At 41.0% G+C, this 16,645-nt stretch overlaps 1 protein-coding gene across 2 annotated transcripts in view; it reads right to left on the bottom strand.

Moving 5' to 3' along the window:
• Positions 1-13,903, bottom strand: part of LOC125739822 (vasoactive intestinal polypeptide receptor-like) — a 54,874-nt gene extending 40,971 nt beyond the window's left edge. The window contains exons 1-2 of one of the 2 annotated variants that reach the window (XM_049010285.1): positions 13,666-13,903; positions 3,581-3,674 (exon numbers count right to left, since the gene is read on the bottom strand). In XM_049010285.1, coding sequence (XP_048866242.1) covers positions 3,581-3,659 — 79 coding nt within the window. In that variant the 5' untranslated portion in view covers positions 3,660-3,674; positions 13,666-13,903. Of the gene's footprint in view, positions 1-3,580; positions 3,675-13,501 lie in introns of both variants that reach the window. The other variant, XM_049010283.1, reaches the window with a different exon arrangement.
• Positions 13,904-16,645: the final 2,742 nt, after the last annotated feature.

Raw genomic sequence — 16,645 nt, 5'->3', positions numbered from 1 at the left:
CTAAACCATGTGGACAGCCTTCTTAGAAGACCTGAAGCTGTTATAGCTGCAAAGGATGGGTCAACTCCATATTAAAGCCTATATATTAAGAATGGGATGTCATTAAAGTTCATGTGTGTGTAAAAGCAAGTGTCCCAATACTTTTGGCAATATAGTGTATTTTTATTGAGAAAGTAGAGTCAACAAAGTAGAGCCACTGGGGTTAAGGGATATTCTGAAGGGCCCAACAGTGAGATCACTCTGCCAACCAGAGAGTCTGAGCCAGTGACCTTTTGCTCATAAGCACAGCGGCGTAACCCACTGATCCACTTTACTGGGGACAACTGAGTCTGCACATTCTGTAATGTCTCTCTAAACAGTTTCCTAAGTTGAAACTTCTTTTGAGAAATTTATTCCACCTTCACAAGATGATGGCGGGGGCTGAGGATTCATACTTTTGGGTGGTAGTAGTTTTTCGGAAGCCAATAGTCATGAGCATGAGGTCCCTTGGGGGGTCTGCCCTGCACGCCTGTTATTCATAGGTCCTGTTCTTTAACCACAGGCCCAAAAATCTGTTTCATTCAGTTCCAGTATTGGAACTAAAATATTCATTTTGTACTCAAATTCTGACTTTTCTTGTTATTGAAAAAGATCAGTATGAAACATCATGTTTACAGTCCGAATGTATAGATATTTCATTTTAAATGTAACATTTATGGATCTTCCATTTTAAATGTTCCCATCCATTTTAATACGTATTAACATGCACGACATTACTGTTGTTTAGTGAGACCTGTACAGAAATATGATGTAGAAAGTGCTGCATGTGTTACACCAGTGATTTTATGAACTGAGGTATTGTGTACAATACTGTTCCCTTTGTTAAATATCACCATCCCGCTTAATCATAATTTGTTTATGCTGTAGGGATACTGTAAGGCAGGTAAATACAATAATGCAAATATAATTTATTTGCAGTATACGTCATGACACATCTTACCCAAATCTCTGTATTATTTACACATTTTTCTATAAATTAAAATAATTCCTCATAATGGAGATGTCAATTTTAGTTGATTTCAAACTAGCTTATAAAATAACCTTTACGGAAAGATTCTGATATAACATGTGTTCAGAAATTCCTATGTCAGCCCCGTTATTGCAACCCAGCCAAACCCAGATCAAACTGGCACAAGGGCTTGATAAGAGGCCGATATACAAAACAGGTCGCCGCTGGCGGATTTAATAAACAGCATCAGGAAGGTCAGTTAAAACGGGAGAGGGGGTGTGTGCTTAATCATTAACGCTGGAAGGTAAAACACTGCTAAAATCAAGTAAAGCTTTTTGCGAACTAAACAAGAAGATTTCTTGCATCAAATATTTACCCCGTAACTACTTCTTTGCTCTTCCAAGACGAGTTGCAATTGGCTGTAATCAGAAAAGACTAAAATCTTCCAGTTCAGGCGATACTCTCCGACCCAGTGCGTAAACACTCCGGGTGGGGAGTGGGGAGACCGAGAACACTTCTCGCTGGCCAGGTGGACTTCAAGTGGCCAAAGAAAACATGGTCTTTAAAAATGTAATCGTCGGGAAATTGGCAACGCGTCCGTACTTTACAAGTCCGTCGACACGCGTTTTTAGCCTCATTTTGTCGCACGAATTACTCGAAGGTTAAAACATCATTCTTTCATTTTCAGTGCAAGATGTTTTTAATTAATGTTTTCACTGCAGTCAGTTTTGAAGTTGAAAAATAAAGAGATTCTCTAATATATTGGACTTCTTGGCATTTTAAAAGTGTACAGTATGATATGTATATGAGGAGCTGAATTCAGGAATGAAGTATCCATTTTTTTATCTCTCTATTCCAACTGGTGCACACATTATAAGTATATTATTACTTATTTATTCCTAGTGGGGCTAAGCTTTTTATTGCATGGTAATATTTAATTTACCCTTATATTAACACCTATAAAAGCTCAGTGTGTGTGGGGGGGGGGGATATCTATATGGTTTTTAAGAGATTTTCTTGGTGTATATATTTTAAAATAATCAATTTCATTTGTGTTCGGCAATTGGGACTTCCTTCTATGCCAAACCTAAACAAACAGAGAATTAAAAAATCAAATAATACAGAATCTGTGGAAATCGGCTCATGAATGTATAAGTTCAAGAAGATGTGCAATTGGTTTTAGAAGTTTAATGAAATGCACCTGTAGACGGACCTTCACCTGCTGCTGTCTGTCTGAAGTGGACCTAAAAACTTGGGTAAATAAAATGCCTCTTAAGGAACATTATGAGGATTAATGCTACCTGATCATTTCCACAGCGTCACATGCTTGTGTTTCCTTTGGAGACTTATTCAATGCAATCGCTCCTTGCCCTTAAAATGAAAATGTTTCCGGCGTCTGAATGCATAACCTGCCGATTCCATTAATAGGACCAGCCGAAGTATTACATCAAAGGGTAATTTGTATTTCAGAAAAGGTTTCGTTTCATTTATTTATAGCCACAATGCCAGTAAAAAGCACTGAATTCCAGAGCATCTCCAAAGAGTTAATCTGCAGGCCCAAAGAGAACAGAGGCTCTTTAATTATACAGCATTTTTATAGAGATAAGCACAAGGTTTATCAGTCAAATTAATGAGCATGAATTTCTGGTTCCCATTTGTCAGCGAGATCATCTGATTTGCGATAACAAACGACGTGCCTGAAGTCGTGCCTCCTGTTTGAATGCAGAAAGGCGCCCGTTTGTTTGTTCCTTATGCTGTATGTGTTTATAGTCCATTAAAAGCAGAGGGTTGAAAGGAACAAATGGAATGAGATGTGGGTTAAATTCAGCAGACGAACATGTGGTGCCGGGTTAATTTTTATTAGTGCCTCTCATTGTGTGCGTTTGTGCTGCCATCCATCCATCCATCCATTCATCTTCCCGTCTTCCAACCCCCATATCCATCTCAGGGTTGCCTCGACAGCATGCCAAACGAGCAACTGCAGGTTTAATATTCATCACAATATGAACCCTGAGGTTTTGCATAGCCTACAGCTCCCAGTGGCCACGGAGAGTAAGCCCTCCCTATTGTGAATTTACGAGCTTAGAGACTAGGCTGAAAGCTGCAGTTGATTTAAAGCCTGTCGCCATACATATTTAATCCTACCTGCACTATGGCTGATATAACGGAGTATCAAGCAGCAACGACGCAAAGTGCTATCAGCTGGGAACAATTATTAGAAAAGGAGATCCGCTGCTCAGTAAATAAGCTAAATATAGCCAAATGTGCGTCTAGAGTTACATGGATTTTGGACAGATTGATCCCAAGTAGTTTCATCCTCAGCCCTGTTTACTTCACGTCTGCCGTTAAATCTCATGGTAGGCTTGGTGCCAAGCGTGTGTGAGCGAGAGGAAACATAGCGCTTCAAGGTAGACGTCTCTCCCTTTGTCAGGTAACCCAGAGACAGATGGGACATTTTCACATTCCCGTCCATCATTTTCTAGATCATCTTCTGCAGACACTCTGAGCTGAGCTCGTCCTCATTAGAAGGGCATGAACCTTGATATGTAGAAGGCCAGTAGACAGCAAGAAACCTCGGCAAGCGACGTGTACCTAAGGTGACGTTCTCCGACTCTGAATCTTCCTGGCACCGGTTTCTCTCTTTTTCGATTTCAATCACGACGTCACACATCTGCAGAGACTGCACCTGTTAAAAAAAATAATTAAAACAATTTGTTATTCATAATTTCTTTTGCACCGTGACCCTGCGGTTGTTTTGATGAAAAAAAAAGCAGATGGATTTCTAATTTGTTCATCCATATATAATTATTTTCATAGTATATGATATATATATATATATATATATATATATATATATATATATATATATATATATATATATATATATTAAAAAAAACAAGGGTTAATTGTGCCTTTTTAATGAAATTTCAATTACTTTTGTTTACCTCATATACCATTCTTTACAGTAAAGGAATTTGAATACAAAACATCCATATTCCATTGGATTAATGGAAAAGGACAACTTCGGATTTCAACTGTCACAGTAAAACTCATGCATTTAGAAAAAAATAAATAATATTAAAGAAAAGGATTTGCCAATATTTCCATCCACCCATTATATAATAATAATCTATTCGATACAGACTCACACAGAAGTCGGGGACACCAGCCCACCACATGGCACATGCACGCACGCACTCTTACACACAGTCACACAAACGCACAAGCAATTCAGAGACGCCAACTGGCCTAAATGCTCACCCTTCAGTTTTGGGAATAAAAATCTGAGCACACAGGGAGAACAACCCTGGGGGTGTGAAGCCACACATGCTATCACAGACATGCCAATATTTAATTTACTCAAAGCCTTTCGGTGCTGCTTTTGTCGTCGTTTGCGTTTCACCGCCTGATGCACGTAAACCAGAACGACGAACCGCGGCAGGTCGAACCATGTGCGTCAAAAACCGCGCCGACGCGCAACTTCACAGCCACCCACGCAATGTCCCCAGGATAAAAGCGAAGCCAGAGGGCTGTGGAAGAGCAGGACAAACTCGGCGACGACAGAGGATAAAGGGCCTCATGTCCATGAAGCAGGAAATAAAATCCTTAACCAAGAACAAGAAGTGAGCATTTCGGCTTCAGCACCGCCTTGGGAGCCTTTAGAATCTTCTAACATTTTAGTGCTCTCCGACATGTCTGATCCTGCATTATAAAGGCTGTTCCTTCCACCTCCAAACACCATTTACTTTGACTGGTTATTTGATTCTAATCCTAGCCGGGGGGGGGGGGGTAGTGTTACCCTCCCCCTAATAGGTTTACTGCAGCCTAATTGCGTGTTAGAGGGTTCAAATGCATAAGGTATTTCAATACAAAACGTAAAGAAGGGTCACAAGTTCAAACTGACAATGAAAAAATGTTTAAGATGAAAACAAGCCCAGTGTGAAGCCTTGAGCTGTTCGCAAATCGTCAGAGTGGCCGGTCATTAAAAAGGTGCCGTGTGTTGTGTTCGGCCCCCACAGAGCACGCCTGTAATGGTTACCATTTGAGTTCTGAGTTTATATAAACACAGAAATATCTCTGCAGTGTTCAGTTATCCATCTGGCAAAGCCTTATTATCCTTGGAATGAAAAAGCCCATCACCAGGAGATCAGTAGATATATAGCAGCTCATCTGGCTGCTGAAGTGGTTCAATGTGCTCGTGGCTAATCGGGATGCCTGGAGAGAGTTCCTGTTACCCGCATATGTGGTCACCTATTGGCTGATTGCAAATCACCCACGTCTGGGCACAGAAGAATTCCAAACACAGGCTCCTGCGAGTAGCTGTTCAGAAGGACTTCTGCTAATTTTTTGGGAATGAGTCAGATTTCGCATCTTTGCCACATGGGCCTTGTGACGACGTCCTTCGGTCAGTGCGGGAGATCTAATGCAAAAAGGATCACGAAATGTCCCGTTTGTCTCAAGGATGCAGGAGCGTGCAAAGGTGCAAAAACGGCTTCAGGTTACATCGGGTAGTGTGGAACACTGCATTTAAGGGGGCAGGAGGGATAATGGACCAAAACACAAGTTTTAAACACCACAGGGCTTATCAAACTAGTGTAGGAAGCCAGAGAGAATCCACAAGCCAAGATGATCTTCTCCAAACTGGTGTTTATTAATGGGGAATGTGAAGGAGAGGAAATGAAAACGGTTTACTGGGAGACAGACAGAGAGACAGATTTTTAACACTAAGGTAAACAATAGCTATGTAAGGAAAACAAAATTGAAACAATAATCCACAGGACACTAGCTGGTTTACAAGAATTGCTGTTACTTGGACAGTAACGAAAGAAATGTAACAAAGCAGTAAAAGATATGCCTGCCGTCCATATCGCTGTGCACTATCCTGACAGCAGCCTACCGACCGATTTACTGAGGAGCCTAACGGCTCAGAAGCACCGATCTCAATCCTTTGTTAAAAAGTTTCGCTGCCAAATAACCAGTCCAAAAACTTTTTTCATTATCGCAATAAATCCAAAATAAGATATCTGCCAAGAATTCCGCTTGAGGCAAAGATGTATGAATTCAGAATGAATACGCGCATTTTTCCATCAGTGCGGAACAGCACAGGCTACTTAACCTGCAAACATTAATACACTGTGTGCGCTGCTAAAGAAACCTGCCAATAAAATACTTCTGGATACTTTGTGTTACATGCACAGTATTGTAACAGTCAAAAGTCATCACAATGATAACAGCTCCTCTCTAGCTACCTCGAAATAGTATAATAGGTTTAGGCTACGCGGCACAACCAGGAGATCACAAATAGGTGAAAGAATAGAAAACAGAATGGTGACGGGGAATCTCGCATGTCCAAGGCACGTTTCCGGAAAGCAGTGACCAGCCCTCTGAATTCAGAGACAAAAAAAAACAAGTGCTTAACTGAGACATGCAAACGTATTCCGAAGGGGAATTGTCATTTTTAAATCAGTATGCTACGTACTTCAGATTAAAGAGGGTCATACGCATTTATGTAAAAAAAACACTTGAGATTTGCAGGTAACATTTAAAAAACAAAACAAAAATCTTTGCTATGGCTTTTATAAATGATTGAGTTATTTCTTATTGTTTTGATTTACAAGTTTTCCTTCAAACACCATGATCAGTGTTTGAATGTAAAGAGTAACTGAGTATTTTTGCTACATCTCTAATCCTCAAATATAGACGGACGTGTCATTTAGAAATATTCGGACTGTTGCACGTCATCATGCACAATATCTGTGTGACTCTCTTACGTTAAATTAATCTTTGTAAATTCTGAAGATAGGAAACTTGGACGTTAAAGCCCTGTCTGAAGTTAATTTCACACGCTACTTTGAAATACGGAAAACAGACACGAGTTAGGCTTTGATATCTTCATAGCTGAGAGATTCTCGTAACAACCACATGACGTCTGACCGTGCGGATACAGTGGGCGTGAAATCGAACGTCGTCATCGCAGTCGTCACGAACAATCCGTCAGCCTATTGCTGAAAACCGAAGAGGAACGTTTTCCCGTTGTGCCATCCGAAATGGAAAAAAAAAAAAACAGGACGCTGGCGGAGAAAATTAAAGCATGGGGTGAAGTCGAGGACCATAGGGCACATCTCTGAAGGCAACCAAACAGCTGCCGTTATTTCCTGAGATTTAGAATGAATCATTATTTTGGTACAATTTAATAGACGTGAATGCAAGGACACTATTTCAATGGACGGTTGGCAGCTTTGACGCTGACAGCGAAGGCTGTTTCCATGGAGTTCCATGAAATGAAAGTCATTCATGCAGCTCTGAGCTCAAGACAAGGTGACACAGGTGGGATGACAGCAGTTGGCAAGGTGTGGAGACGTAGTGGAGACATTTAAGACCCGATGCCTTGTACTAATCTCATGGTCACAGATGACCCCCAGTGAAAGTTACACTTCTTGAAAGTGCTGCTTAACTGTATACATTTAGGTAAAACGTTTGATTCACAGAGAACCAGCTTCAGATTCTGCCATTAGTTTAATGCAGTGTTCCCCACACCGGTCCTTGGGAACTCACAATTGGTCCATGTTTTTGGTCCCTCTGAGCCAGACAGTCAACATTTTTGCTCCCTTCCAGCTTCCGGAAGCAAAAACGTGGGCTGTCTGCGTGTCCCCAAAGACCAGATCGGGAAACGCTGATTCACAGTCATCCAAAAGGAAAGATGGCCTTAAATCTGTTCAGTCTCAGCTGAATGTATCGCTTTGCACCAAAGAGCTAAAGTAGGATTCAAGGCTTGATTTTATTTTTTTAATTTTTTAAATCTTTCTGCCATGTATATGCCACAGGGAGACCAGGATGCAAATGTGGGTATTAGTGGTTTATTGAGTAACACACTAGGTAGATTAAGACAGAAGAGGGGACAGGGAGGACATGAACACTCCTGCCAGCAAGGACAACACCAGCAACCAAATACCACAAATGCTCCACTTACCAGCAGGGCCTAAGCCCTGACCTGTAAAGAGTAACACACAGGTGCAACACATGAGGGCAACCAAGGCAGGATAACTGACAATCAAGAGACACAGTCAGGTAACACAATGGGCGAACATGATAGATAAGACCTGCAACCTACCTGCAACAATCTCCTGCCCTCAGCTGGTCGCCTTAAATGATATGCGCTTTCCATAAAACATATCACCTTACCTCTTACCTTATAGCTAAAACAAATCATGATATACGGCGATTAAGCTGAATCGAAACATAGTCATAATGTTTAACTATAGCCTCGTAATTCCTACTATAAGTGATTAATATCATTAATTAGATTATCCTTGAAATAACATTTGCAATATAAACATTTCATGCAGTGCTTCATTTTGTCTGTTTATAATTATCCTAACATGCACATAGTTGTTCTGTATTGAGTTTTATTTTTGTGGTTGTGGTTGTGTAACTGAATTGCCCTTCTGGGATAAATAAAATTATCTGAATACTGAATGCATATTACAAGAATTGCACGTATACAGGCTACAGTTAGATATTTGTCACCTCTCACTGCCTTAGAATCACACAGCGCGGCTCGAGTCAAGAGAAACGATAAAAAGCAAGCTTCTGAGAGCCAGTTTCATAGATCATCTGGCCCAATAAATCAATGGAAGCCCGATAAAAAAGAAAAAAAAAAGAGCAGTGGGTTGGAAAGTGCCCAATGAAAGTGCTCCGCATTAACGTTCCAAAAAGAGAACAAGAGTAATTGATGTTTCATTATTCAAAACCACTTTTTAATATGATCACTGGGCCTCTCTGTTTTCCAGCAAGATAAATACGAGGGAGAAGCGGCCGACAGATGGAGGACGCGCTGCGGATGTAGCGGGACGGGGGCAGCACGCCGTACAAGCTCCGCCAGGATGCCACAGTGACGCGTCCACCGGCGTTAAAAGCTCTGCCGCAAAGGTCCAGACGCAAGACCTTGAGCGGAGAATCGCAAGCAGGCAGGGCCTCTACTCGATAGAGCTATAGAAAGTGTGCCTTCAAAGGCTGATGACTCACGGAATTGCAGCATTCTCTCTGAAATACCGCAAGCCTGGAGCCCGCCGTGCACCGGGACAGCCGCGTGCTGCCATTATCCTCCGCTGACGATGTGGATTATGTCATCCTCTGCCTTTTCTTTACCATTATAGACTTTTCTTACCAAACAAGGCAATTTTTTACTCGGCTTCAAAATGGCAGCTGGACAAAAGGGTAGCTTTGCGGAGATTCTCATCGGTGAAATTAAATTTTTGTCACATAAGCATTGAGCCAGAAGCAAATTCTGAATTTAAGACAACAGCTTGAGGAGGAACTTAAAGACAGATGGATAGGAGAGCATGCTTAATATGCAAAACAGCGATATATACAACTCATCCTGAATCATGTAGCCCAAGCTATCAGCCAACAATAAAATATTATACAAGCAGTGCCAACACTTGTCCAAAGAAATGTGAATGTCCTCTGTCTCTGGGAGCGATCCAAGCCCTTACTGTAATCCATATGATACCCATTTAAGTTAATTGATTGGAGCTTGATTTATTTATACATTGATTATTTTTTTTTACAAAATTACTTTGCTCTTTTAAGTGTCTGATGAATCATGCCTGCAGAATACACAATCAAAAGGGTAAACTAGTATCACATTTCCCTAATTCTTACTCCTCCTGAAATCCAAAAACGTATAGCAACAAACTAGTGGGGAAAGCTTGCAGACACGAGTCCGGCCCGGTTTGCATCCAGCACCCCCGGAGTTCAGAGCCTCACTCAAGAGTTTGGCGGCCACACGATTACTAAACTAGCTGCCTGCTTTGAACCCACTATCTAGCACACGTCCCCAACCCACTGAGCTACACAACATCCCAACAAATAATGCCATGCGAGTAGCTGGATCTCACCGCGAGGCAGTGGCTATGAAATTTACTCACAAGAGGTGGCATGAAAACACAGATGTCACTGAACAGAACCACACAGCGGGCTTCGCTGTCAAAGAAGAAGGGGGCATTTGCCACAAGACGAGCGACAAGCGGGCATATCTGCAGAGCCGTGTCTTGGAATTCACCGGCATGTTCCACAGCTCCAGAAGCATGGGGGAAAAAAAAAACAAACATTCACTGTCTATAAATGACCTGGAACATCTTAATATTGCTGCTGCTGGGCTGCCAGGTTTCACACACAGATCACTGTTTCACCAATAAGCCGATCCATTCAGCGTCACCCCCAACTTCCTGATCTGCCTGCTGCTTTTCGTTCTCATCGCTGGCGCTTCGCAGCCTGATGTCAGAATGTTATTTTAATCATACGTCTGCCTGACAGCATGACTGGGTGAGCTCACTCGTGGGACGGGGAGGAGAACGGCCGGAATTTCCTGCGCGTCTCCCATGATTTCTGTCAGGGTACGGTCTCTGTTTAAAAGTCAAGCGAAGGCCCTCCTAAACTCTCCCCAGGGTTTCTTCCATGGATCTTATACACCATGTCTGCTCATTCCTGCTCCTGGAGAGCTACCACCCTGCAGAGCTCAGGTACAGCCCTAATTTACACACCTGATATAGGAAACGAGGCCCTGCAGCATCTCAGTATTAGACTCGCTATATTGAAGCTAAGTCGGCTCTAATGCTGAGGTGACACTGAAGGGCCTGATTATCTCTATCTGATGTGTTACATTAGGGCTGTAGCTAAGCTCTGCAGGGTGGTAGCCCTCCAGGAGCAGGCTTAAGCAGCCGTGCTTTACTCTCAATATTGTTCATTTAATGGTCCATACTTGCACTACCTTTGACACTTAATTCTATCCCAATTACTATTGCTTATAGTGGATTATTCCAATGCCCTTACCTATCTGTCTGATTAATGTGATTGATTTCACGTGTACATCCTGTTTTCTATTTGGTTTAATTTTATTTTATCTTAAATTCGTCCTTTCCTAAAATAATCTATGTGTACTGCTGTCTTATTTATGTTTGCTGCTGTAACAAAAGAACTGCATAGTCAGGATGAAAAAAAAACACATACATCCGTTCTTCCATCCATATGGAATCAGTTATATTAAACTTAAATTACATTTGAATTTTACTTACTTCTGTCACGGTAAACTATTGAACTGCAAGTAATTCCTTGTCGATACACGAATTACCCTAGATTGGATAACGGGGTAGAAAATATGAAACCCTCTGGATCTTGCAAACTTGTTAATATTGCCACAATATGACACTTGTTTGGGAATGGGACTCAGCCTGCTGGGCCTTCTAAACTGCAAGCGCTGGCACAGAGAAACTGGATCGTCTGTTATTCAAATGACCAGCTCAACCAGCACACATAAAAATCCGCCAAATGCCGACTCTGCCCCGGAAGCGCTGATCTGCGTGCAATTTTCTGGCAGCGTTAGCGGAGCCGAAACATTATTTGGAAATCAAAAACAAGCCCCGTCTTTTAGCAGGACAAGAAAAAAATTAAAGGGGTTAATATTTATATACAGAAATGGTTTTGCCATTGTGTAAATGCAGATCAAAAAACCGCATTTACGAAATTATGTACCTTCGGGGGCTCTAGATTTTTATTATACAAAATGTAATGCATTTTTTGTTTGTATACATCATTTTCCATTATTTGCCCATTGAAGGTACTGTGATACCAGGTAAATGTTACGAGCAAAGGCAATTCCAGTCAGTGTTTTCTATTAATTTCTTAATTTTCTATGGAATTAAGAACAGGAATAATCTGAAATGATGAAGACATCTGCATTAAAATAGTCAATGGTTTATAAGGTTCAATGAGGCCATCCTATTATGAATGCGTGCCTGTGTCACAGGCAGCCTGCTCCCGTGGTGGAAACTGCGAATTCCCGTTTATGTCACAAAAATTACATCTTTACTTGGCCATAGCTTATTTTGCTGTAACAGGTTCCGCTGTTGTCTTAGCTATGGCCACTGTTATGCGCGTTGTTGCTACTTGCTTCAGTATGAACGCAGGTGGTCGTGCCTGCAATCAGTTTTGCTTTATACACAGCCCGTTTACCAAGTAGATTGATATGAAACCGCTCTATAAACTGTAGATTTAACACGTTTTGTGAGCTTTCCAAAGACAATGATACAGAATTAGGTAAAACGCATGTGTCGCGTTAGTGAGGATGACAGTACGAACACAGACAACGATGCGACAGATGTTATGCCGAAAAAGGCATCCCTGCCGTAGAATGCATGCCTGTCTCGGGAGCGCGCACCACTGAAAACAGCGAAACGAAAGCTCTTTTTTTGTAATGCGTAGAAATTATCGTTCCTGTTTACTTAAACTCATAAAACGCACGTAACACATCACATGACGTTGTATTTTGTTAAAATACAGATATATAACACAAAACAAATAAAATAGATCGCTGATCTGGAAACGCTTTGTTACTTAATGGGCTGTCACGTGCCTGTTAATATCGATTCAAAAGTTCAAAACAGCAGACATGGACGTGGTAATTTAAAGCTTGTTACATTATAAGTGTGTATCAGATGCACAGTAACACTGTTTTTTCACGAAAAAAAATTGTTAATCTTTTTAAAATGTCTGGGTCTCGTTTTAATTAATTGCTAAAATAGTGTTGCACCATGTAGCTCAGATGACACTGACCTGTCTCCAAATTGTATTAGTTAGACGTGTATGGGGTTAGTGCAAATATAATGATGAAGTTGGTGAGGGGATATACTTTTTCTGTGGGGTACAGCGTGTGGCTTTACGCATTACAAAAAAGAGCTTTCGTTTCGCTGTTTTCAGCGGTGCGCGCTCCCGAGACAGGCATGCATTCTACGGCAGGGATGCCTTTTTCGGTATAACACCGACCCTAGTTAACTATATGGAAGAAAACTCGCATGTTTTCTACAGTGCTCAATTGCTTTATAAAAGTTTGTTTCAGTTCATTAATATACGACTCATGTCTCCTAACCCTTTCATCAAACATTGTAAAGGGCACACCTCGGACTAACCCTACATTTACTAAATGCCCATCTTGCGTCTAGGTTTCTTTCTAACAGTAGGGTACTATACACGCAGCTACCCCCTAATGGCATTCATACTTTAAATGTGATGATTGCTATGTTTTTAGGGCTTATTTCTGTGATTATTCAACTTTTATTATTAGCGATAGACTAAATGACTCAAAGCATCGGCACACTATGCTAATTATATAATATGAATACATTCTTGCAAAATATCCGGTCATTAATATAATCTACCGGATTATGCGCGTAAACGAATAAAAGTAAAATAAGAAGTTTCTCATTAATATTTTATATAAACATATGTATTGTGACTATACACACCGCGACGTTTTAAACCGCCTTTAATAGTTAGAGTAATTTTAGACTCTTTTGAAAAACAGTGTCAGTACATTACAGCAGCCTACTAAACGCGCTAATCCAACATATTTCTTTGTTTCTTCATCTGCAATCCTTACGCCAGGAAACTAAGGATTTTTTTCGGCTCATTAAAATGTCACGTTTTGTTCTATACTAAACGGAAGTCAGTACTCACGGTATTGGACAAGCAGTAGTTCAAAGTTAAAATAAAAATATATTTTGACGCATCCATTTCCTTTGGCTCTGAATGCTGGACCTTTGAAACGCTTCTTCTTTTGCTGAAATGTACAAAAATAGTATCCAGAGAGCGTTAGCTGTATCTGATCGCCATGCACATACGTCTTGAGAAGGTCTCCAAGAGCAGGGTTAAGGCGCGCGAACTCCCCGAAATGTCCGACCTACGCCCGCCTGTGAACTTGCCGACAGCTCTTGACCAGCAGCTCGGCGTTTCTGTCCCTAGCGCTGCTCATCTGTCAGACCTCAACTGGCTCCATTCAGAAATCCAGTGGGTTTGCCCCAGAGCCGAGATCCAATGGACGATCAGCATCGCCCACATCCACGGCAGCGCCAAACGCGCCTACAGGGAAGGCAGGTGTCTTCCGTCTTCGTTTCCAACGTAATGCAGCCGTATGTCTAGAACAATGAATCATAAATTATAGAAAATTAAAATGCATTTTGTCTGAGCAAGTAAAAGTATATAATTCACACCTATTTCTCCACTGATAACAAAAAAGTTAAACTGAATATACAAATAATAAAACATATTTAATATCTCTAACTGTTACACAATGTGCATTCCGTTACAAAATACGTTCACGCGTTTGTCTGCTTATAGAGGAATCACCCCCGCTTTTTTTGTTTCAGTGCTGGCCTTGTGATTCTGACGGATTTTTTTTTTTCGTAAATTCAAAGCCTTACAATAAAGATGAAGGTACTGAACTTAGCGAAAGGGCCACGTGATCGCGTGGATCTGACTCCGCAGCCATGCGCAAAATTACACACGCATATACCGAGAAACTGGAAACGACTCGGATGCACACACATACGCCAATTTGGAAATCTGCATCTTTAAAAGATATTTCCCGTTTGAGGGCGTCTCTTAACTGTCTTAGAGGGGGCGTGAATCACAGTGAGTGGTTTCCTAACCCCTGATCTGTCCATTTAGACTTGATTCTTCTCCAAAGCCGTTTTTCGGTCATGGCTCTCCCTCTTGCATTAATGTCATCTTTCATTCCAGAGAGACTGCAGTTCTGTGACATTCACATAGATAGTTCAGTGTAGATTACAGGTGTTATATACTGTAGAATTGTGCGCTCTCACTATAGTCTAAAACTCAGAGAGGGGGTCACAGCTTTTAACACTTGTGAGCAGTTAGAGAAACAGCCGAGTGAGCTCCCACGTGCACTTGTGTTTAAATCCCGACAGAGGTCGTTTATATTATGCTTTACTTAAAGCAAATTTATCCCATGCTGATCACAAAGGGAACTGAAGCGGGGTAATGAGATCTTACAGATTGCAGGGTCTTTATTGATCTTTTAAGGCAAGTTAACAAAAGACAGATGACAATGACGGCATCGTAGAATGTGTATAAAGGAAATAATGTCCCCAGGTACCATAAAGTACTGGAAGATTTACTACAGTGTTAGGAACAAGGATCAGTCGAGTATCTGCACTTTAAAGAACAAAGTAAAAATAGTCACAACCACCCTCTGCCGCTGAGTGCTACGATACTTCTTTAAAACTCGTGGAAATAAACTGAAGCACTGGAATTTGTTAAATGGATGATTCAAAGTCTTTAAGTATAACTGGCAAAGCATGGTATGTCTATTATAAAGGGTTTATACACATTTACAATTTCGCTTATCATTAATCTTCATTGCCTGTTTAACACGTTTACGGCTAAATATTTTGCATTTCTTTTAATTGAGGCGGACAGTCAGGTTTGTATCAAATTTGTATTGCTGGGCAAATATTAAGGAACCGGATCAGCGTCTCGAGTTTTTTTATACCATTTAAGTTAATCTGTAAACCAGCACACCAAAGCAAACATGACACCGTACAACTTTTATCTATTTTCCCACGCCGAATGAGATGTCTCTTTGATACGGCAATTTTCCCACAATGCCCTGTTTCCCCTGCAGGGCACACGCTGTATTTGTCTGCTAGTAGTATTACCTCGTTACCAGCTGTATGTAATGCAATAAAACATCGCAGTTTGTTCGTGCGAAGCATCACGTGTCAGACGCAGGGTGTGTGCTTCTCTTTTCTTTCTGCAATAAGTTCTACGTCACCCTAGGAACCTGAGGATACATAGACACCAGGACAAGTTAAAGAATGGATAGATAGATAGATAGATAGATAGATAGATAGATAGATAGATAGATAGATAGATAGATAGATAGATAGATAGATAGATAGATAGATAGATTCTTCATAAAGTTAGTCCTGAATTTCATGTTCTTGTTAATAGATTATAATAGAACTCTGTACAAAAATCACTGATTAAAGGAACTTTATTACTTCTTACTATAATAACTGTGACATCATGATCACCATAATATCACTATACCCCCCCCCCCTCACTCATGTATGCACACACAGACATTCCCTTATTTATGACTTAATAATTTCTAATTTTTAATTATATCTCATCTTTGTATCTTCCATTGGTGAAAGACTTGTTTCTCTATTTATCATCTAGACTCGGAGTGGGCAGTCTTATCTGCAAAGGGCTGGTGTGTCTGCAGGTTGTCGCTGCAGCTCCCTAATTAGATTACTAATTAGAAGACTGATTGGCTGAAGAGTCCTCATACCTGGGTTTGAACAGCTGACCTAAAGGTTATCCCAAACACCTGCATATACACTGGCCCCTTGTGGATATGATTGGCCACCCCTGCTCTAGTCCAACGCATTTCATTGTAACGTTGACCCTGTGTTAGCATACGCATAACAAATAAATTGAAATTGAATTGAATATCCATACAGGAAAAGGGCTTTGTAGCAAAAGTAACGTTTCGTGTTCAGTATAAAGCAGGCATTCTTCTGTTAAGGTCAAGCAGACCTAGTGTTAGCCATGTCACCAAAACTTCATCTGAAAAAGTCTTAACGTATGTAGCATAGAATATCCTCAAAAGCACATCACACCCTTCTGGTGCGGGAGGTAGACCACCCTTAACCTGTAACTGCAGAATCTGTGAGTTCCCCCCCCCCTCAAAAAAAAAACTCCACATGCAAAGTCACCATCACCTGTACTGTAACTGCGGAATCTGTGAGGTCATCCCCCCCGCCCCCGAAACTCATCAGGGCTCTGGAGTCCACA

Source organism: Brienomyrus brachyistius, chromosome 4 (genome assembly GCF_023856365.1).
Source record: "Brienomyrus brachyistius isolate T26 chromosome 4, BBRACH_0.4, whole genome shotgun sequence".
Classification (NCBI taxonomy): domain Eukaryota; kingdom Metazoa; phylum Chordata; class Actinopteri; order Osteoglossiformes; family Mormyridae; genus Brienomyrus; species Brienomyrus brachyistius.
Note: the sequence above shows the minus strand (reverse complement) of the source record. Positions and strands in the feature narration are given on the sequence as shown.